The sequence below is a fragment of the Pseudoliparis swirei genome, chromosome 15 (genome assembly GCF_029220125.1).
Source record: "Pseudoliparis swirei isolate HS2019 ecotype Mariana Trench chromosome 15, NWPU_hadal_v1, whole genome shotgun sequence".
NCBI lineage: Eukaryota > Metazoa > Chordata > Actinopteri > Perciformes > Liparidae > Pseudoliparis > Pseudoliparis swirei.
In genome coordinates, this window is record NC_079402.1 from 13,728,906 (window position 1) to 13,753,134 (window position 24,229).

A 24,229-nucleotide genomic window follows, 5' to 3' on the forward strand; every position below is an offset into this window, starting at 1 on the left:
TTCTGCTGGGCTGCTTGGGCCTTTGAGTGGTACAGCTATGAAAGAGAGACTGAGAGAAGGATGGATACGGAGGGGAAAGAAGAGGTCCAGCGTTACTACAATGATGAAAGTGAGTCTTCCCCAAGCTGCTCCTTCTATATCTTATGACATAATAGCTGCTTTAAATACCCTTTAAGTCCTGTGTGGTGGCTACTTTGGAGTGACAGTGACAAGAATAGGGAAGGCTACATGGCTTTAAATTCTTGATGAAATTGCAATTAAGACACCAGAACAAGAACTGAGCCCGAGGCTGTGCAAGCAACGACCAACAAGAAACAACAAGGATGTGAGGAAGAAATACATGAAAAGTTAATTCTGCTCTGTGGGCTTTAATTCTAGTCGTCTGTCGTCATATATAACTCTATCCTAAAAGCGTAGAGGAGATGAAACTGAAATGGCCATTAAGTTTCGTGTATTAAGCACAGCCCAGCGGGTTCTCTGCAGCTTTAATGAGCACTAATCCACGAGTGTTTGGCCACAATATTCCACAACGTGGAAAGATGTTCTGCAGGCCATATGCAGCAGAGTCAAAACAAAAGCCCGGAAACGGCATCGAGGTTGACTTTGAAGTCCCACATGTTTGGCTGGTTGGAGAAATCCTCAAAGGTCTCTTTCGCTGCCCTTTCGGGACAGTTCTTGTGCTTTTGTCACATGTCCCGTGACTATAGCCTTAATGCTGGCACTTTGAGTTAGATTAACTGCTGGAGCCTTGAAGGGAAACGGCCTTTTTGCACCCATAATATCAGGTTATTGAAAGTTTGAACGGATGTATGTGCCTCTGCAGTTTTACACCAAAGGGAGCGCAAAGCCGGATTCTCCTTATAAAGCATAGCGGAGGTCTCATCAAAAGGATAAGCTCCTGTTATGGAAATGTAAGCACTTCTGAATTTTGCTTTATTATCGTTCTATGCCACAAATTATGCCACATTTTGATATGAGTTAAATATATTTCAGAATTCAGATTATTCCAGTATGCTCTATATATTTTGTGCATATTATAATCTTCTACGTCAGAAATCATAAAAATGTTCTCGCTGACACCTACAGTTTATTTTTTATCAGGATTGCAATCCAGCCAATGTCAATCTACCGACCCTCCACACAATGGGTGAGTGGAGGGTCCAAAGAAACTACCGGGTTCACATAATTATACATCTTCTCAAGCATGTAAGCGCCGCTCTCCTCAGCATCTTATCAGCCTGTGGCATCTTAAGACGCACGGTCCAATCAGTGGCCTCGCATTTTGTGCATGGCTGCCTGCCCTGCACTCCTGAGGGTGAAGCCCATGCAGGGGCCACTCACCATCTGCTGCTGTCACTGGGTGGCTTTATAGATAGATAGATAGATATATACTTTATTAATCCCCAAGGGGAAATTTGTCGTAGCAGTAGCAGCACCAATAAACCAAACACACATGAATAAAAAATAAATTTAAAAAATCACGTTTGCAGTGCCACGCCAGAACCAGTGTTTGACCCTCTCTTCAACTGCCCCGAGTCTCCCACAGGTTAATCACATCTGCATGATGCACACCGGTTGCCGATCCAAAAGCATGTTTTTTACCGGCTACAATTCACTGCACAGAACAGCTGAGTAACAACTTTCAAATCCATAGATGGATCTGAGTTTAGACCATAACAGCAGTTTTCACAGTTTCAACTTTTAGTAAATCTCACGTTTCACGATACAATCATTTCCAAAGCTGGTGATTCTTCTTATGCAGCCATTTCAAATTTTTTGAAAAACTGTTATCAGATTTTTAAAATGAATTTTCCCCTTGGATGTGCAGCGTCTGGCATGAAAAATCAAACCAGCATTTGAAGGCTTGCTGGAGGGACTGATATGCTGCAGCACATCACTTGCAATGCTAATTGGATGTTTGGACTATTTTTTAAAAGGTCCACTGAACCCACGGCCAACCTTTTAAAGAGCGGTTGGTAAAAATAGTTAAATTGAAACAGATAGAGAAGAAGAATATTTAACTGCTACCCCATTCAAAGGCTTAGCTTTACAAACCATCAACTTGATAATCTCTGAATTTAAACACCCCCCCCCCCCCCCCCCAATTTCCAAAGCTTAGAGGCAGCATCGGCTATACACACTCTGCTGGAGAACATCTGTTTTCCTAATTACTTGTATTCAGTGGCCATACAGTCACTGACTGCATAGTGTACCAGCGTATTCGTGTTCTATTTAAATCCATATTATCACTGACACAATTTACAACACAGGTTTTTTGAAAGGTCAGATAGAATATAACTCAGGATCCAGTTTAGCTGTCCTCATAAATCTATGTATGTTTGTCATTGATGAATCTTAGTTCTCCTTTGTGAAATCAATAGCAGGTCTCTCAGGGGCTTTGTAAAAGGTGGGGTATTATAGCCTAATTCCCGAGAGAAACATCCAAACATGCCTCTCTTGGTTTTCTTTCATAGTGAGAAACATTTAAAGCCCTGCCTCATGAATAATCAGATACATCAACTCATGTGGAGATGAAGCGTGATTCAGGAGCACGTTTCAACAGGAGGGCTTGACATCGTGAAAAACGAAGAGTTGAGGCTGGCAGGAGCGTTGGAAGCTCACCTGGTAGCACACTGATGCCAACAGACACGTTATTTGAATGCCAAATTAAAAACACCACCACTTTCCCATCTCTGCCCGCTTCATATCTGAATCCTCCTCGGGGCTTCATCCCCTGAATCCCCTTTCAGAGCTAACGCGGACCCGAGAGGTGGCTTGCTACACCTCTTGCCTGCGTGCCATCCCTCTCTGCTCCCTGCACAGATTTGGCTCCCGGCCACCACAGCCAGGCTCCGTGAGAGAATATGAATGGCATTAGCTCCGGGCTGTTGCCATGGTGTTTACTTTTTTACTGTACATCAGCCCATTGGCTTTAACCCTTGTGTTGCCTTAGGGTCATTTTGACCCGAATCAATATTACACCCTCCCCCCGCCTTAGGATTAATTTGACCCCATTCAATGTTTAATGTCGGTGTTCTTTCGGTAGTCAACAAACAAACATAAAGTGCCTCACACTTAAACTTGGAAAACAATATTAATTCTAATAATTTTCTGGAGGTTTTAATTGCTGGCGTCAAATTGAACCCAAAGGGTAAAATATGTTAGTAAATATAAAGGTAACAGGAGGGTGAAACATTGAATCGGGTCAAAATGACCCAAAGGCGGGGGGAGGGTGTAATATTGATTGGGGTCAAAATGACCCTAAGGCAACACAAGGGTTAAACAGCACAGTGCACATTTTGGCTGCCATATTAGTGTCAGTGTTATCATCCAAAGGACACATTTCCACTCGGTGATTTAAAAATGTAAACGGTGGCTGCTTCGGCACAACAAAAAAGTTATGAGCAAATGCAAAATGTTGTGAAAGCTTAACATTACATTACATGTCATTTAGCAGACGCTTTTATCCAAAGCGACTTCCAATAAGTGCATTTCAACCTAGAGTATAAACCAAGAACAACAAGAACACAGGAAGCAACACTTCCTTAACTCAGTCGAACCACAAAAGCACCACAATAAGTGCCATCCCAGTGCCACTGAAATGCAAATCTGTGTTTTAATCCAGATATAGTCGGAAAAGGTGTGTTTTCAGTCTCAGGCGGAAGACATATAACAAATGTGCAATATAAAAGAATGCAATATAAATATATGAATAGAAAAGAATGAATAAAATCCACACTTTATTGAATGGGTTTCATTAATAACACAGCAAATAAAATAAAAAAGGAATTACAAAGAGATCAGACCAGAAACAATTTTCATTAAAAATGGGAAGAAAAACACAATTAGGATATTTTCTTATTTTGGCTCCTAATGAATTGCACAATAACTCTGTGTTCATTTATATATTTGATGTTTTGGCCAGCTGTGCCTCATTTTAATGAAACCACATTGACATTTTCCGAATAGTCAATGTGTTAAGAAGTGAATGGCTTGATTATTAAAAGATTCAAAGGACATATTTTGAGAAAAATGACTGATCCTAAACCACTTGAAGCAATACAGTCCATATAATAATTATATAGTGTAAAATGTGCATGATTATAGACGTGACATAGGCTACTGATTGGACTTCCATCCGGATTCACACGCTCCGTACCACTAGATGGCGATGTTGAGTTTCAAGCAACGTACCGGTCACACAGAATGGCAGAAGAAGAAAAAGAAGTAGCAGCAGCAGGAGAAACAGAAGAAGAAGAAAACGCTTGCACGTGTGTCCAACATGTCCGCCTGCCGTGTTGTTGCGTGTCGAGCAGCAGTGGTCCGTGTTGACTAGTCTTTTCTCGTGTGACGCCGTTTTATTCCAACATACCGGACAGTAACGTTACCGACGGCCGGCGAACAGACCACCGAAGCCCCATGATGGCGCAGAGGAAGAAGCACCAGATGAAGAGGAGGCGATACAACAGAGAGTCGGAGGCGGACTTTCAACTAGCTGCGGAAACTAAGGACGATGATTCTGTAAGGATCAATACTTTAAGAGGTTTCACGAAGTGATGAGTTCTTCGTAGCGTTTGCTGAACTTACATTGTGTTGAGCACTCGAAGCTCGGTTCCCCGGGCAGCTGTTGATGGAGTCGGGGGTACAGTGGTAACGCGTTTGACTACAGTTCAGGAGGTCGTTGGTTTAATAAATAGTAAAATATAAAATGTCCGCCTTAGTTATCTGTACATTCTCAAAGTGTTTCTCTACACACTCATTCTGGGAGCTGTTCATTTTACACATTTAATGAAACGAGGGAGATGCTGCAGTGCATATGTGTACTCATCCACATATTCACCGTCACATGTATTGACCATTACTTTGATGTTATAGTAACAGAGCATTTTTATTTTAACACTAATTGTTTACCTACCTCGTGGTAGATGTGTGCATACGTTCCAGTGAAGGAGGCATCATGTGTCCAGCAGGTACACCTTTTAATGTGCACAATGTTTGCATATTACAATCCAAGCTGTTTAGATCCGTCATCCTATTTCGTCAACTATCCAGGGGAAATGTGTCGTCCTTGCATTTGAAGAAACATGCTTCAATAGATCTATTCTGCAAAACTCCTTGATAAAAACAAGTGTTTGTGTTTTTGTTAGGTTGTAAGAATCTTTTCGTGTGTTTTGTTGTTGGTTTCCACAGCCAGGAAAGAAACTCATGCGGTTCCCGGCCTCAGCTGACTGCCTGTCAGATGTGGAGCCGGACACCAGGCTGCTGGTCAGAGCCCAGAACAAGAAGAAAAAGAAGTCTGGAGGCTTTCAGTCCATGGGTAAGACCTAGTGAAGAGTGCACAGGTTTCCCTGCTTATCCCCTGGTTACTTGCAGTATTGGAAATCTAAATGTGTATATCCGTTTAAGATTAAATATCTACGTTATGTAAAGTCTGATCCACGGTTTCCCAAGAGTCAATATTAATGAGCTACAATGTGAATGATTTCAGGTCTCAGTTATCCTGTGTATAAAGGCGTCATGAAGAAGGGTTACACAGTCCCTACGCCGATCCAAAGAAAGGTAAGTCAGTGCCACTTAGAGAATCCCATAATCAAACATTTAGGACTAACAGCACAACATTTCATGCAAAATTCTTCTCTTTACCACTTTAGACTCTCCCAATAATTTTGGATGGCAAGGATATAGTTGCCATGGCGAGGACTGGCAGCGGTAAGACGGCTGCCTTCCTGGTGCCCATGTTTGAGAAGTTAAAAGCACCTCAAGCCAAAACCGGAGCCAGAGCCCTAATCCTGACCCCCACCAGAGAGTTGGCTCTGCAGACCATGAAGTTCGCAAAAGAGGTCAGATGAACGGAGAGATACATGTTTACTGTTTATTTAGGGATTCAAGTTGTCCATTGCTACATTTATTCTTTGTGTAAATTTTTTTATTATAGTTTAGTTCTGCAAATCGTTCGTGATTTAGTCCCTGACTTCTCTGTCACTTTATTTTGGTATTATAGTTGGGGAGATTCACCGGACTCAGGATCGCTTTGATCCTTGGTGGAGACAGGTGGGTGATCTCTCAATATTTGTGTGCTCTTCGTTGTCTGTTGTACTCAGAGATCTGTGCAATTTTTCTTTTAACTCTACAATGAATGTCAATTTCTCTTTTTCCAGAATGGACGATCAGTTTGCCGCTCTTCATGAAAACCCCGACATGTGAGTGTTTAGTTGTAACATTTACTTATGATGTGGATTCTCGCTATCCATGCACCTTTAATACTTTTAATCTGATCTCTGCCCTTTCCCCTCAGAATCATCGGTACCCCTGGTCGTCTCATGCACGTTGTCAAGGAGATGAACCTGAAGCTGCACAGTGTGGAATACGTGGTGTTTGATGAGGCTGACAGGTGAGAAATGGACTTGTTTAAAGGTGTCATGTTTCTAATTCACAGCTTGGATTCACACTTTCATTTATTGTGTGAACGTGTCCGTTTTCTTCATCCTCTCAGGTTGTTCGAAATGGGTTTTGCCGAGCAGCTTCAGGAGGTCATCCGGAGGCTTCCAGACAGCAGACAGACTCTGCTGTTCTCTGCCACTCTGCCCAAACTGCTGGTGGAGTTTGCCAGAGCTGGTGAGATCACACACCATTTCTGTTTTACCTTCATACATCATGATTAAAGATCATCACCGTAACCATCTTCTTATAATGCATTTAATAGATTTATGCTTCAGACCAGAGCTAACTAAATAAGTCTTTCTTTTATATTTCCAGGGCTGAATGACCCAGTTTTGATTCGTTTAGATGTGGATTCTAAGCTCAGCGACCAGATTAAGGTAAAGAACGAACAGTACATTAAAGGGTTGGTGGATTTGGTCCTCTCATTAGCACCACGGTTTAAAGTTTTAACATGATTAACAAATTAATGATGTGCTCAATAGGGCTGCAACAACTAATCCATAAAATCAGAAAAGATAACTTGCCACATAGATAAGCCACGCCCCCTCCAAGGCGGGATTGATGCGAATTTGAATGATATTTAAAATGCGCACGTTACAGCTGAAGTCTTGAGCTAAATCCCTTCTTCTCTGTCTGTTCTGTACACAATTTTAATTTCTCCTGTCTTCCCTCAGCTGTCATTTTTCCATTTGCGCATGGATGACAAGCAGGCGCTTCTGCTTCATCTGCTGAGGAACATAGTGAAGCCTCAGGAGCAGACGGTGGTTTTTGTAGCCACCAAACACCATGTGGAGTACATCAGGGAGGTAAGAGACACGCGGCAGATCTATGGCTCTTTTGTGTGTTTTTTTTTCTCAATGACCCCACACATTCTCAGTGAGTCCATGTGGAAGTTTCCTTATATTTATGAAAATATGAGCTTTAATTTGTTTTGTTCTCCAGCTGCTGACTTTAGAAGGAGTGGAGTGTGCCTACATCTACAGCGCCCTCGATCAGACTGCCAGAAAGATCAATATAGGGAAATTTGTTCATCGGAAAGCCATGGTGCTGATTGTGACTGATGTTGCTGCTCGTGGTATAGACATCCCCATGCTGGACAATGTCATCAACTACAACTTCCCCTCCAAGCCCAAGCTGTTCTTGCACAGAGTTGGTAAGCGACTTGTACAATGAATCATGACCTCGATTTGCCCGTAGGCCAATTCTAATGAGGGGACGAAACCAGCATGATATGATGCATTTTAATATCTTTGGCCATCGTCATCACCTGTCTTTTCCCATCAGGCCGTGTGGGACGTGCTGGACGCAGCGGCATAGCCTACAGTCTGATTTGTCCAGATGAGATGCCTTTTGTCTATGACCTCCACCTCTTCCTTGGAAGGCCTGTTCAGTTTGCCACGCCTGAACACACACCAGGTAGGCTCTGCGGATTGCCTGCCAGGACTTCGACGGATGAGTAAACGCTTCGATTGATTAGTTGTCATAATCTTTGGCTGTCCCCTCCTCCAGATTTAGAGGGTGTGTTCGGTCGGGTCCCTCAGAGTATCCTGGATGACGAAAGTTCTCATTTGTTCACGGCTCACGAGAACTCCCAGGACCTGCACAGCCTGCACCATGTCTCTGAGAACGCCTACAAGCAGTATCTTAAGTCACGACCAAGCCCCTCACCTGAGTCTTTCAGACGGGTCAAAAATACAGATCTCTCCACCATGGCTGTCCATCCACTACTAGGTGAGTTTAGACGACGGCCGATGAAGAACACGTTGATGACTGTGCTCAGGCAGTAGCTGTAACAACCTTTTGATTGATCTTGTTTAAGGGGCTGGTTTGGAAACAATGGAACTGGAGCGCCTTCACATAGTTGATGCCATCAAAGGCTACAAATCCAAATCAGTGAGTCATGGTAGATGATGAATATAGATATCTCACCGTGCAGAATATTTCCTTCTAACTTGTGACATTAAAATGTTCTCCTCTTGTCTTCTTGTAGACTATCTTTGAAATCAACTCTAACAGTAAGACACAGGCAGGTCATGTCATGCGGGCCAAGCGCTCCAAGGACAAGCGGCTGGTGGACAAATTCAGCAAACAGAGAGTGACCCTGGCTGCAGAAAGCCGCCTGCACCAGCCCGTCAAATCCACCACCACAGCTAACGATGATTTCACAAACGGCGCGGATGAAAACGAGGACGATATGAAGGCAAGAAGCTCTCATGCCTCTGTGGTTGAAACTAAGCCTCTACAGCCTCTTGAGCCCAAAGATATTCAGTTTATTATCTTTTGATATAAAGAAAAGCAGCAAGTAAATTAATCATGCAAAACAGTTAATTTGCTGTTGATCAACGCATGTTTGAGTAATCAATATATATATATATAAACAACATTTAATGAGATGGAGAAGCTTCTCTACTATGTGTTAATAATTGCAAATCCTCATTTTGTACATGGCACTTAAAATGCTAGTCTCGATGTCAATGCTTAATGTGTAATTCCACATGTTTCCACCAGGGGGTGTTCTCTGTGGTGGTAGGTGGAAAAAAGAGACGTCTGCAGGAAGATGGGGAAGAAGGAGAAAAGAACAAGAGAAGCAGACAGTCGGGCAAAGATGAGCAGTATTACATCCCTTACAGACCCAAAGACTTTGACTCTGAGAGAGGGTGAGACGTTAAACAGAGCTTCTTTTTTTTACGTTGGAAAAATAGATGACATCAAAGATGATTACAGTGTATTCACTGTGTGATAACCTGTGCCATGTGTTCTGTGTGGCTTTAGCTTAAGTCTCGGCACAGAGGGCACTGCCTTTGAAAAGCAGGCCTCCTCAGCTGTTCTGGACCTGATGGGAGATGATGGAAAGTTAAACCAGCACAAGAACACAATGAAATGGTACAAATTAAAATTCACGGAATCTCTCTCTCATCCTCTTTCTGACACCACATGCTTCTGATTCTGCCATTTATTACCCTAATTCAGTGTCTCTGTCATTTGAAGGGATCGTAAAAAGAAGCGCTTTGTTAGAGCAGACGGCAAGGAGGACCAGAAGAAGAAGATCAGACTCGACGGTGGACAGGTCATCGATAACAAGAAGAACAAGAAGAACTTGTATCCTCTTTGTGTATTTGTTTACTATTACGGTTCTCTCTCACTCTGACAATATTTAGCGATGTTGTTTCACTTAACCACACGTCAGTTACGACGAGTGGAAGAAAAAATACAAGGTCGATGATGGAGGATCTGGATCAGATGGAGAAGGAGGTGGAGGCGGAAGAGGTGGCAGAGGAGGAAGAGGCGGCAGAGGAGGAAGAGGTGGAGTACGTGGAGGGAGGAGTCCTGGAGGAAGAGGAGAAGGCATGGGAAGAGGAGGAGAAGGAGGTGGTAGAGGAGGAGGTAAGAGAGCAACTTTAATCTTAACTTGAATAGTTCAGAACTAATCCTTTCCATCTCAGATAACACAAAATAAATAGACGAAATCAAAAGTTTGCCCGTAGGTTAAGTTATTTGCTGCATCCCTGTAATATGATGTTAAATAACCAAACAAGATATAAAGTGTTACGTTTTCAAGGTGTTAGTTAGTGGAGTCTGCTACAGTTGAAGAGAGCAAGGGTCATTGTATCCAGTCTTTATGCTAAGCTAACTAGTTTCTATTTAATGGATACGAGCAGTATTGATGTTCTCGTCTGACTCCAAGTTAAATTATATTTTTCTCAAATTGTGAAATATTCCGTATAGCCAGATTATTGTATTGCCATTTTGAATCTGAATTACAGATCCTGCAAAGTTGTGACGTTTGTCTGCTTTAATTTCCAACAAAAAAGCAAATTCTTTGTACATCAAAAGTATATAGTTTGATAAAAAATAACTTTGTTCTACAATGTAATATACCTTTTCTTTACTATCCGTCTCCCAGGTCGTGGTCGTGGTCGTGGCAGTAATCCAAACTTCCAGAGTGTCGGCTCGCAGCAGAAGCCCGGTGGCCTCAGAGTTCGCTCAGAGCTGAAGTCCAAGGATCAAATCCTGCACCAGCGCAAGAAAGATGCGAAGCAACATTTCCTGCAGAGCGGAGGCCTCAAAAAAAACAAAAGGTTTGTCGGAGATGTTAAGAAGTCCGGTTTTGGACGGGGTGATCATAAGAAGGGTAAGATGAGGAAGAAACTCTGAGGACTCTCACAGACGGAGTGGAGGAAAGCATTTCTCCACTGTAGAGATGAACAGCTGAACTCTAAATTTGGCAGAGTATGTAGAAGAATAATAAGAGTTTCCTCTGTTCTGTGTGTTGGCAGATTGTATTTGCGTACTAAGATATTTCTATACACTTGGATAACTGGCAAAATGCTGACATGAATCTGATTAATATTCTGTGTCTTCAATTGCAGTCGCATGTTGATACAAACAACAAAAGTGTGTAAATGATGTGTTTTTCCAAAATATATACATTTTTATTCTTGAAGTTGAGACTTGAGTGTCCCTGATGTAATATCTGCATTAAATACTGGTTCTGGTCCATAACTTTACAGAAGAAAATCTTTAAGAAGTGAGTTTCTGGCTGCATATGGTATGACAATAAACAATATAGCTCCATTAACGGGGTTATAGTGTCGGTCTGACTTTCTCGATCGGGTGTTCTTTTGTACGTTTAGTTTCTGTTTCAGTCAAAGCCCAGTCGGGGAACCGCAGGCTTTGAAAGGATGTTTGATGTTACATTTTCGTCGGCCTTCGTATTTGTTGGTGTAAAGTCTGGATCGTTCCCAGTTTGTGCCCCAGAGGATGATGAGAATGAAAAGTGACGCTCTGGTTTGTGCGACTGGGTTTTCTGTGAACCTCCAATGTGACGACTGCTCCTGGGAGACTTCAGTAAACGAGCTAGAACCTCTGGTTCTGTTATTTTCTATGTTTATTTTTCTGATAATAAGTAGTTGTAAATAGTACGGCAATGTGATACGGTACAATGCTGCACTCATTTGGTGGAAAACTATCACTGCACGTTTATCGGAGCGTCGAGGAGAAGTCTCCCTTCTTTACAAGTGATTAGGTGTCAGTTATAACTGACAATTATTAGAAATGTCTATTTATCCAAAATATAATTTAAAAGTGTGTGTAGTGATATTTGAGTATAGATTAAAATGTGTTTTTCACATTTACCATTATGGGTTACTTTTATTACAAATGATTTATCTTTCTTTTGGCATACTTTATTTAGTTTTTATTATGTCTTTCAGGTTCTTTCCTTGACTATATATTTAATATCAAGGTGTGGCGTGTTTAGATTCCCACCAATCCAAATGACACAAGTGTGCTGTTAACTTGGATTATAACGCAAGTCATAGTTTAATTTTATTTAAAGAGTTACTCATAGGTATAGATACAATACAGACATATATATATATATTTTCTGTTTATACTTGGTTGTTTCACATCTGAGAAGCATCACATCCAACAGTTATTTCTTCGGCCACGTGTCGAATGATCATGCAATTTATTTCCTGCGGTTGATCAGCAAAGAGTATTCTCTCCTCTGCTGCTGGAAAGGTGCAAAACATGAGCACATGCACAGCAGCCCGAGAGGAAAGAGCAGCGCGACACCGTGAGTGAGGGAGACGAGGAGCTCACCCCATCTGGATGTGGTTACTGAGCTCGCTGTGCACACATGCCATCGCGGGTTATTCATGGCTGCACTGAATCATGGGCTGAGATTTGTGCCTTCCAGTCGTCTGTGTGGATGCTGCTAAAGATGGAAGAAAATGGGCGGTAGGTGGATAATGTATGTGGTCCAAACACAGCAGGGTCGTCATGGAGATTGTCACGGGACAAACACCAGACCAGTCGTATTTCATCGTGGGTCGATCTTCCATATAACACATTCATAAACCACACCAGTTGCTCTGTCTAGGGGATAAAGCAAGCGAAGTTTCAGATTGCTATGCAGTTTATGACCAGTCACAACTATTAATATTGTATGATTGAAAAAATAAATATGAAATGTAAATGAATACATTTGCACAATAGTAATGTCAAAGAGTTCCTCATATAGGTATAGATACAATACAGACACATATTATAAAAACAATGGATACAATTATTAATGTTTGATACATGTATGTAAAATTCATTTATATATACTTCTAACTTTTAATTCTATACGATTAAATTAACCATGAATACCTTTTTTGATTTCTGTACTTGCACTATTGAAATAGCTTCTCAGTATGTATTTGCATTTATTGACGTTTTGACAGCTTCACATTTAATGAGCAGTCTACATTCATAGTCTTTCATGTGGGATAGAGATCATTCACACATGCACATACCACCTTACTATTTATTAAAAGATGTCCCAGTAAACAGTATATCAATTGCAATATATAAACAAACACCCGGATGTTCTGTCCAGCCAGTCACATGTTGCAGTAAGCAAGCCAGCAGGCTATTCTCACCCACAATCCTTTGGTCAGCAGCGATATGTACAAAAGGGTCAGAGGTCAAGGTGACATGTTCTGAGCCAGCTTGAATCTCAGTCGAGCGTGTCGTGTGCAGACATGCTGTTTCCACGTCTACTCAACATGTTCACATCGCTGTATGTTGAGCGCCGTGTGTAGAGGAAGTCCCGACTCAGGTCACCTCTGAATTCCGTTTTATAGTTCATTAAATAGTAAAACATGAATCTAAAAGTCCTGAATTTGATTCATTTGTATTTCAAGTGAACAATGAAAGAGGCATTACCTAATGTCTGTCCAAGGTGGAGATTTAAATTATAATATAATGCTGGTTAGTTTAGCGAATAATTATTGTTTCCCTTTGTTATATTTTGTGTGGACATTTCAAAGTTTGCAATGTAATCACTAATATTGCTCTGTCAGGTAAACTACCACCGCCTACACCGTCTTTCTCTAAAGTAGAAGTAGCTCAGTTCTTGAGAGCTTCAAAGATCATCGCCACAGGCCAAGCATTCGGCCCCTTCTGAACACATCACTCGTTTCAACTGACCGATACAACTTACACCTGAACAAACCATGTGCCGGCTACGAAGAGTTATTTGTGGAGAGCAGCATCCAGATTGGGCCTTTGTACCGTCCTCTAACTATCTGCGACCAGAGGGAACCGGATTGAATGAGACTCTGTTGCCGACGATATCAGTTAATCCTCACGCCGAGATACTGAGCTACAGCCGGCCTTTACCTCACATCCCGTCCTCCGTGAAGCCATCCCTCACCCCTCCTTGTCTGTGCGATGGCCCCGCTCCCCGTCCCAGCGCTGTGTAGCGCTACAGCAGCTCTCCAGTCGTCAGGGACAGCAGCTTTATCTTTGTTTAGGGTTCCCAGGACTGACACAGCATCCACTTGAGATATGCCAAAGAGCCGGAGCTTTAGAGTACTGCTGGGATATAAATGCTCGGCAGTAGTTACAGCTGTGCGAAGGTGGAGAGGACTTTGTCTGACCATTGTCCGCCATTTAAGATGTTTGACCAAGCTTTTTAGTTATTCATTGCATTTCTGTGTAAACTCTGCATGCCTGCTGGTCATGGTTTGGTCAACCAACTCGTACCACGTCACAAAGATTAACCGATTGATTTCAGTTTAAAAGGCACTTCTCCACTTGTTTGTGCTTTGGGGTCGGCTGTCGCCCATGGGGGAGAGTGTTCGTCCCGCAAACATGCAAACGGTACCGGTTCGATCCCCGCTCTCCCCATAGTTGCATGTCGAAGTGTCCTTGAGCAAGACACTGAACCCCCAGTTGCTCCCCGGGCTCTTCACTGCTCCTTAATAACTGCATGCGTCAAATGCAGAGAGGAATTTCCCCACAGGGATCAATACAAGTGTACATTTCTTATTTCTTTCTTTCTCTCTCAAGGACTCTCTGCCATCAAAGTAGGATTCAGCTGACTTTTTTGCAAAAAAGAAAATATTTGATTACACTCCTTATTTGTCCATGTTTGATTAATTACAGCTCGTGAGTTGACTCTTATGACGCTGCTGCTTGTCTTTAGGTGCACTAATGGCATCAATAACATGCAGCTGCCTGGAAGATACAAGAAATAACGGATGAGTTGTAAGTGTAGACATCCAAAACATTTAGCAGGTGCTGCATTGAAGAAAAAATAAATACTAAAGACAGAAAGTCACTGAGGGCTTTCAGTAAATTTAATTTAATGGAACAATGTTTCTCACAAAGATCATCATCACTCTCATGTTATTGATCTGCTCTGACTGAGCTGAGCTGTTACTCCAACATAGGGGACAAAACAAAACTTGCCTTTGTGGAAGGATTTCTTGAATGTAATATATATTTAATTTAAAGATTAATAATCAAACCATTCATATAAAATATAGACATACATGATTTTAATGAGCTAAAACATTGAACAAGTGGTATGGTCCTTTTAAATCAGGGAATGCTCTGGAATACAAAAACCCTCCTTACCCAGTGACTTTGTGTTGCCCTCTAGATAAATAAACACTGTGTTGAGAATTCTTTCCCATAATGATCTCGTTAATCTTAATCCACTATCAAAGCAATTATCTGTTTACAGATATGCGAGTGGGTTGTCTGTTTTATTCTGTCCTGAGCAGCCGTCCCCGCAGTCTGGCTCTCTCTTCCAGTGATAAGATTGCTGCCCTTTCTCAGGCTATCGCTTACGAGGCAAAAGGCCACTCGAGGAATGACCGGGCCAACATGACTGACATCAGCCGCTCTTGCCTCATGCAATTTCACGACTCATTAACTTTGAAAAAATAAGGGAAACCTTAAATTAGCTTGATCGTCAGGGGAAAAGCGGTGTCACTAGGACTTTTTCTCTGGGCCAGAAACTTCCTAATTAGAGATGGAAACGTCTGTTGAGGTTGTGTTGGCTGCAGGCCATTTACAGTAAGTTGAATAAGAACCACATTGGGAAAGTGATCACACGGATCTCAATCCCTTTGAAAACCCTACAAATGTATATGATGAGGTGTGACAAGCCGAAGTTCAGAAATGGCACCATAACACAGTAAATGAAAATATTCTTTTTGAGGCATGATCTACGAGTAACTTCTAATATTTAGTTACTTTAAACTATGCATATACTCAACCTCTTTTAAAAATGTTCCTGGTACTTCTTAATTATTCCTGGTAACTGGGAACCTCCTGATTTGCAGCCTTCACCTGGCTGAAAACAAGCCACATGCTTGACTTTTAGTGGCCTCTTTTTTGTAATCATTATTTAGGGATGTTAAGTAACAATACTTTTAATATATCGGTGATATCCTGTGGGTTTGAAAGTGTCAGGGACAATTATTGAAGATTTACAGATGCACCACAAATATTCAGCTGTCTCATTATAATCCCTTTCCTAAATGTTCAAGTATCCAATCTTTGTGATTAAGCCGGGGAGAACCGTGCCGCCTGAAACACCCACCACCTGCCAATTTTAAATGTAAAGACCATCTTTCATTGCCAGAGCGCTGTGTCTCTGTTATGATCTGTTACTGCTGTCAAGCTGTAAATCTAGATGCGCCCTCTGAGAAAGGAAAGGCTTCTCAGCGGGGACTATTACGTCTGAAGCAAGCTGCGAGACAGCGTTTCCGCTGCTTTCCTTTGTGCCATGAAAATGAAATAAAGTCAGCACGCAGAGGCCTCTTGTTTCTTCTTCAGTTTTGTGCCTCTTTTTTATTGCCCTCAGCATCTTCTAAAATTTTCCATAGTTTCTGTCATTGGGGCAGCAAACCCTGAAAATAGCACTTGCTGGTTTTGTGTGTGTATTTAAAGTGGAAAAATGGCACATGACTGTATATGTGGGGAAGTTGGTCAACTGTACAACCGAAGGGCAGAGGAATACGTCTCATGACTGTTAACGTTTAGATTCTGCAGGTCTACCAACAATATTGACATCATTTCTCCAATCAATACAATTGATCCACAATTCAGAGAGCTAACATTTAATCAGAGGATGTGTTTTGCATGAATGACTTTACAAGAGAGACTGTGTGTTGTTCGGGGGAAACATGTTGGCTTGGAGCCACATTGGATCTGGACTCAGAGAGGGTTATTTTTGGGGATGCTCAGGTGCCTGGGGCCCCGTCAGAAAGCCCATATAAAGAGGTCCTCTCTGGGTGGGTGGAAAGTGGGTTATCAGCTTCAGTGTCGCTACTCGATGGGGCCAACCCGTTTGCATCTAGTCAACACCTTCCGCCCCTCTCTGGCTCAGATCCTAAAGCGACCCCTGACCTTACAGAGCACATTGAATACATCTTCTTCGACATTTCCTCTTACATTCTACCACTTCCTAAACCAATCAATTCTATTTCACACTAAATGCATTTATTTAGCCACAATACTCTCTTTTCCACCCTTTCCAAGCGCCATCAGTCGCCCCTTTCTTATCTGTTTTACATTATTGATGAAAGGGAGGAGCAGAGGTGTGTTCTGCATTGACTATGTTATGAAAGTACCTGGGGGTTAATGGGATTTCAGTATAAAGCTGAGCTAAAATCACTGTACTTTATATGCACATTTGATGCAAGTGTGAGTATGTAACTGTCAAACTTCGGATAAAACACAACAGTAATCAATTAGTTCATACATTTGCACAACAGGGATAGTGTCAGACCAAAAACTCCTCTATCCTTCTTATAGTCAGATTAATTCAAGCAATGCCAGTGCATCCTAATCTGCGTTGTAAAAATGTTTCTAATATTGTTAAAGACTAACATATTGAAAAATGTTATTACCACATTTTTCCATTCTTTCTTCTCTTCCTGTCTCTCCTTTCCTTGTTTAAGGAATGTTTTCCCAGACTCTTTTTTCACCCTCTGTGAACGCTCTGTCTCTCTGTGGTTACGCACTTCATTTGTCTTCCCCAGGATCAGAGAAACGGCAAAAATCTAAATAATCGCTGGACATTGAAGTAACAGAAAGCTTAAGACAACCCCTGGATAACAAGATGACCCAACGTGTTAAGACAGAGCTCTTGAGAAGACGGCCACTGCAACACATTCATTCATCAGGAGTCATATTTAACCAGTATTTCAGGATGCTTTAAAAAACTAAAGCCCATTTGATTATTTCTTTAATATCAATATTTGTATTCATTTGGTGGCTACAAAATGTGCTCATTTTATTATACACTACATTTTATATGTAAAATGTATTAATCATGAACATTTCCATCACTTTCATATTACATATTATAATCAAAAGATATATATATCCCATTATATAAGCCCCTATATGAAAATATTTTAGGATTAAAAACTATATAAAGTTTCTGACGCAAATCTGTGGCCACATAATCCAATATAATTTTATTTAATATTGAATACAAATATTGCTTTCCTTTACTTTCATGTAAGGTTTTACGTATTTTCTTTCTCTATATACTTATATTAGATTATTTATTTAAAAAAAAAATTCTTTCAAATAATTGTATAGTGTCAGCCCAGAGAAAAGCCATTCAACGCTGCACTTAACTTGCCAACCAAAAGATGGAGCTACAGCCATTGTCCAAAGTCAGTCGGAGCAGACTGGGAGCCGGTGGGCTTCTCTGGGCCTCCCAGCAAGGTTTGAGTTCTGGATGTTTGTGAGTGGGCTTCAAGTGATCACGGCATCGGGGTTGTCAAACTGGACAGTGTAGAACAGTTTGTGTTGGGAGCCATTCATCAGGTGTCACTCAAAGTTAACACTATGCAGCAGTATTTCAGTAATATTGTTTGGCTAAATGGAGTCCCTTAAAGCCATATATATATATATACATATATATGTGTATATATATACATGTATATGTTTATTTATATACACATATATACATATATATGTGTATATATAATATACACATATATATAATATACATATATATGTATATATACATATTATATATACATATATATAATATATATATACATGTGTCTATATATATGTTTGTGTATATATATGTATATATATATGTATATATATTTATATACATATATATATATATATAACTACAATGCAACTACAATTATAGTTGCATCTCGGGAAGAGTAGGAGGAGTGCTGTAACCTTTTCCATAAGGAGATTTGAAGGCTGTGATTGGTTGACGACTATTTTCCCATCTCTCTTCCTCACTCATGCTTCCTCCCCACCCCCTCCCGCCAGACCCTGGATGGCACGCAAGGGCCTGACCACTGTGCCGCAGCATGGCGCCGAGGGGGTAAAGAGTTTGTGTGTGTGTATGTGTGTACATGTTGTGTGTGTCGGTCCCTTTAGAGGGCCGAGACCCCGGATATGTTATGGAAGTGTGCAGTGGACAGGGGCCAGACAGGATGTGACCTCCTGGAGGAAGCTTGGCCGGCCCTATAGGCCAAGTGGCTATCCATCAACACCCTTTGTCCCGCCCCCAACTGACCACTTCAAAAGCACGGAAGGATTAGACCTATGGCCAGATCTTTTTATTCATCTTTTATATGAATTAGCAAATTATATTTGCATCACTCATGGCCAAGAAGATTGTATAAATGGAACGGAACCATTCCTCAATAAGAAATGAATTCTACCGCTCAGCAATGAGCTATTTTCATTTCTCCATCGCTGATAGAAAACTGTGAAAGTTAGTTTCTCACGTTGGATAAAATATGTTTGATTTTCAGAAAATTAGTATGTGTGCTGGGTTGCTGTGATAGATCCAGTTCTATCTATTGATCCACCAGCAGTCACCTTTGCAGCTTAATTACAGAATGTGACCCAGATCTGTACCGGTCACCTGTAGTGGCCGGAAATGATTATTTATTAGTCGTTTGGACCCCACTGTAATTTAGCAGGGCCACTTTCATTACTCCCAATCCGTGGTAACAGCAGATCAAAGCTCCAGGTTGATTCTCCTCCTCTGCAGGCTGTCCGGGGTCGAACCTGCACTTCGGACAAATAGCCGACAGGTCAGGAACTCAGTTCCGCTGAGGGGAGAGGCCAAGAGCCCAGGACTGACCCGATGCCACTGTGAACTGTGTCCTCCGGCTTTTAGTTTCAAACAAAGTACATCATTTGTTCCGTGGCAGTGCAGAGATGGTTGCTTTGGTGATGATAATGATGAGACGATGTATTTATAATGACTAAAGTTTTAATTGTTGGTAGCTAATGCTGTAATAATCATATCTTTGTTAAATTTGACAATACCGGTGTCAAAATCAAGACTATGCCGCAAAAGGTTGCCATGGGTGGGTCAGTTCTCCCTCTATTGTGGCGATAACAACAAACATCTGGAGGTAATGGAAAGTTCATTCCAAGTTTGCTACAACACTAATTTGCACGTGTTGCTGTGGAAGGAAAAAAAAAGTATCCTAAAGTGGAGCAAATAACCAGTTTACTTGTTGTAATTACACTTTTGTTGCACGTATGATGATTTTATTTATATCCTGACCTCTCTCGACTACCCGCCCATTTAGTTCAGTCTTGAAACGGAGAAGTAGGCTGTTATATACGGGAAAAACACTTCTTCTTCAGTCATTTGGTATTTTTGCACAAAAGGATATCAGTGGAAAAACACACTGGCCTAACAGGCTAAATATTGGGGAAGAGGACAGGAGTTAATAGACTTATGGATATCTCAGTGTTGTCCGTGTCTGGGGAAAAAAGTGCTAAAGGTGCTAATTAACAGAGCTGTCAGTGGTTCCTTGAAGTGAAGTGAACTTGCCGATAAGCAGAGTGGATGGTGGAGGGAAACTGATGAGGCCCCCAAGCCATCTGGACCTTGTTTTCCCAGAGAGCAGGGCTGTGGCACAATAAGCCTATCAACAGTAAAATATGCAGAACATATCACCTGATTTTGTTTTTAAAACAAGAAAAACAAGTGTCAGCTTCCAGTGTTGACATGTCTGGGAGGTAAACAGGTAATACTCTTTGGTAAAGTAAAGATTTGGGGGCATTAAAAGCTTCGTGCATGCAAGTTCACCAGAATGTATTCACTAAAAAAATATCTGTTTGTGAACGTTGACATCTTTCCAGAACCAGCTTCACATTTGTGTGTCCTTTCATGTGCTGCTTTACATCTAAACCAAAACATTTTGGGGTCAAATCTGTTTCTTGTAACATTTGTTGGATGAATTACCTGAAGAAACAAAACGCATGTGGGCTGAAAGGTGCACAGAGGAATAAGAACACGTGAGATCTTTTAAATCATTCAATGTGTGGGGTCTTATTTTCTGGACAATTCTAGAAAAAACCTAAACTGGACTTAGATGGATATTCTCTCCCTTTCAGTCATCTTTCTCAGTGGAGCTTTGCAGCGCTAAAGTGCTATCCTGTGACTCTGGAAGGCCTGCGTAGCTCATCTCCTGCAGGTAATCAACCATCATTCATTCATGAGGCTGTGAGTGTTCAGGAGAGACGCGGGCTCTCCCCTGCTGCTTCTGCCAACAATACATCCTGCTACACGTTAGGGAACATGACAACTGCACTCCCTCCCAGCTCATTGCACCTGAACACACTCCTCTATCTCATGACATGATAGGTCAAATCAGATCTCTCACGTACGGTTTGGTAAGTCAGTCTGCTTCAAGGGGGCTGAGGAAGGAGTATCAATTATTATATCAAATTACACCTTGTACATATAATTGTGTATAAGCCTTCTCAAATCTCTCTCTTTGCTGTTTTCTTCCATAGTTTTTGATTTTGAACTGTTAATATAAGCAAATTGAACTGTTCTACCACTAACATATGTGTTCTGCATTATAGATCGTTTTTAAGATAAATAAATCAATAAAGAGTAGTTTTATATTTTAATCTCAGCACATGCATAGCATAAGGCTGTAACGTTGTATAATGTTGCACAACTTCCATTTTTATTTGACACCCCAACAATAAGAACACAATGAATGAAAGTGTACCTGCACTAGAGGGAAACTGGATAGTTTGCTTCCCCAAGAAATGAAACAATGTGAATATTTCCCAAAGGGTATCTACAGTATGACTTCTGTAACTCCTCATCGCACCCAGAGTTTGGCATCCATTATTAATTGTGACTGTAGTTCTAAAGAAGCGACAACTTCTCAAACCACCATCTCCGGATGGTAATGGGGGATGCTAAATACTGCATTGGTTGACAAATAATACAATAATAAAATGTATTATGATGCACATACCTTGATCAAAAAGAACTGCAGTATATTAAGAAGGAATAATAATTGTTTTTACATGTTTTTTAGTAGATATCACATTCTACAAAATGTTGGGAACACCGATGAAACGGCAAATGACAAAGTTAATAAATGATATAGTTCTTAACTAAATACTTCTCTCTACATTTCTTTTCTCTTTATCTCTATTGTACAAAAAGAACAACATGTTATTTCAAGGAACGTGAGAGCTAATGTAAGGGGCAGTAAAAACTTTAAATTGCTTATTAGAAAATCAGAAATAGTTTATTTATAGTGATCACATGGAGAAAAAATCCTAGTTTGAATATCTCCAAATTGCTGCCTTTGGTTTCCAGCTCTCGTGCTCTTCAGTCACATCTATTTAAATTCTCATTAAATGAATGCAGGTTAATTGTGATGTGTTTTTGTGATTAGTTGTGAATATTTCCTCTATTTGCATGACTTAAACCAACCATTTGACCTATACATGCTGTTAGGCAGGTAACTGTTGTTTATTTCTAGGCAAATGGACAAAGGAGATCATGGTTTAAGAAATCTAAAAGTTTCAGGTGGTGAACTAAATTATCAGCATTGACTCATTGTTCACTGCTGAGCTGCTCTTGAGCAAAGCACATAAACACACAACTGCTGAAGTTATATTAGCTGCATTAACAGTGTGCATCTCCACAAGAATGAAGCGTCATCACACAGCAAAACTAATATGGATAACGTTTTAAGAAGTGCAGGTCTACGCCAATCTACAACCCCTTTATAGTTATTTGATTCAAGTTAGAATAAAGACTTGGCTTAATCTGTTTTCCAGGTCTGATTCAAACTTGGATTGGGTTGAGTGGCAAATTATGTAATTATTATTTAATTGTATATGTATCTTAATTATGTAATTTACTGAGTTAAAACATAATAAATTGATTATTATTATTATCTTCCTTTCTGTGTTGATGATGGAATGCTCTATGCTATTAGCACATTATCATCAATCACTTTAAGCCTTACGTTACTTAATATATATATAAATTTTTTTTTTTAACTGTTCAGCTGTACAGAATGGTGAGTTTTATGACAAATATCGCATATTTTTATTCTTATTGCGTATGAAGACTTAAGGCAGTCCCTTTTCCCCTCACCGTATTCACTCTCACAATACTTTTTTTATTAGTGTATATAGTATATTGTGTGTGTACACCTGATTTGCACGCCTGTGTTCGTGAGACATAGTATTATCAGTGTGGTTCACTGGTTCAACGAAAAAGGGTCGAAATGATATCCAGAGCTCAGACATCAAACACGGGAGGCCAGTTGAGTTATGTTGCATCGATCGACCGCGAGAACAAAGGGAGCGATGGTTAAGGGGATGGAAATCGTGGAAGAAAGAGATAGATGAAGCAGACAGACGACAAGCAGCGAATTCAGTTTGGGGTCTGAGGCTCTGGGGTTTATGTCAGTCAGGATCTGGAGGAAAAGTTGCTCCCTTGAGAAAAAGAGTGGAGAGAAACAGAGAGCGAGATGCAAGGGGATGTGTGGGCCAGTGAGGGCCTGGATGATAGGTGAAGTTAACCAGGTGCCCTCTTGGTCCAGCTGTCAATCCGTCGCTTTCCTTTCCACGGCTCCACAGTATAACTGAATGTTTTAAGCAGGCCCAAAGTCAGGTGCTGTTTTGCAGTATGCATGGCTGCCTCGTTTCCGTCTGTCCATGTCTGTTTCTCTAAGCCGTTACAGTTGTGTACGGGCACATGTCTGGATGGTGATGAATAACCAGACCCTCCTTGGTTATCTCGACTTCCTTTAGAGTTTCAAGTGAGAGCCAGATGTAGCTATTTATCTTAATCTTTCCTCTCGTTTAGTCTCGATGGAAGTTGCAGGCCATTTGACTTTTCATTAAGTTATCGAACATTCGAACGTTATGAGAAAATAATCTGGATGTGTTGACTATCTCGTCACCACGGCATATGAAATACAAAAAGATAGTAAAACGGTTGGGGCTTTAATAGCCGTACAAGTATGTATGACATGAAGAAGACCCGTGGAAGCTTCTTCATGTACGCATAAAGATTTAATTTCCTGTTGTCATATTAATGCTAATGCATTTTAGATGTATCGGAATAAAAAGCTTTCGAGACAAAGACTCCCCGAGTGTTGAGTCAGAGGAGATGGGACTTCTCACACTTGTGTAAATGTCATGCGTTTAAAAAATATAAGTAACTATACATTACACTATAAAATATTCAACGCAGTCCACAGTTGACTGATCTGTGATCTAAAATCTGAATATATCCGACAAACCTCATCAAAAATGTATGTATTTCTGTTAATAAGAGAAAACGGAATAATACATTTAGATGAAGTGTGCAGTATTTTTACAGCGGGCAAAAAAAAAGCAGAAGACACACACTTCCTGCCACAGATTGAGAGTGTGCTCACCTTGTGTGTCTACAATTAATACATTCTAACGTTGTCATCCTCGGTGATGACAGACCACGTACACACCACTTGTGTCTGTGGGAAGGATCACGCCTCGGATGTGGCTCATGCCGCCAGTTTCTGTGTTACATGATGATATAAAGCACGCTTTGATTTAAGAGTGGTGAAGGAGTGTCCAGTGTGAGCAGCGTTGTCTCTTACCATGTGGTTTCCTCTCTGCTCCTACTGGCTGGTCGGAAGGGAGGACGCTAATTTATTGAAGTGATCCATCTCGGACA

General features: G+C 40.9%; 1 protein-coding gene across 1 annotated transcript; it reads left to right on the top strand.

Annotated features, from left to right (window-relative positions):
- Window positions 1–4,269: 4,269 nt before the first annotated feature.
- ddx54 (DEAD (Asp-Glu-Ala-Asp) box polypeptide 54) lies at window positions 4,270–11,042 on the top strand. The gene is made up of 20 exons (XM_056432322.1): window positions 4,270–4,521; window positions 5,191–5,317; window positions 5,489–5,559; window positions 5,652–5,840; window positions 6,002–6,051; window positions 6,159–6,200; window positions 6,296–6,391; window positions 6,494–6,615; window positions 6,757–6,818; window positions 7,116–7,247; window positions 7,384–7,594; window positions 7,726–7,857; window positions 7,951–8,172; window positions 8,261–8,334; window positions 8,432–8,641; window positions 8,950–9,098; window positions 9,214–9,324; window positions 9,430–9,540; window positions 9,629–9,825; window positions 10,346–11,042. Exons 1-20 carry the CDS (start codon window positions 4,420–4,422, stop codon window positions 10,594–10,596), a joined length of 2,661 nt encoding a protein of 886 aa, XP_056288297.1. The 5' UTR covers window positions 4,270–4,419; the 3' UTR covers window positions 10,597–11,042.
- The last annotated feature ends 13,187 nt before the right edge of the window (window positions 11,043–24,229 follow it).

What these genes read in the sequence shown, in the direction of transcription:
- ddx54 (XM_056432322.1), top strand. Translation starts at nt 4,420, where the DNA reads ATGATGGCGCAGAGGAAGAAGCACCAGATGAAGAGGAGGCGATACAAC. An exon ending in AGCTCAGCGACCAGATTAAG is followed by an intron (nt 6,819 to 7,115) that starts GTAAAGAACGAA and finishes GTCTTCCCTCAG; the next exon opens with CTGTCATTTTTCCATTTGCG. An exon ending in CACGCCTGAACACACACCAG is followed by an intron (nt 7,858 to 7,950) that starts GTAGGCTCTGCG and finishes CCCCTCCTCCAG; the next exon opens with ATTTAGAGGGTGTGTTCGGT.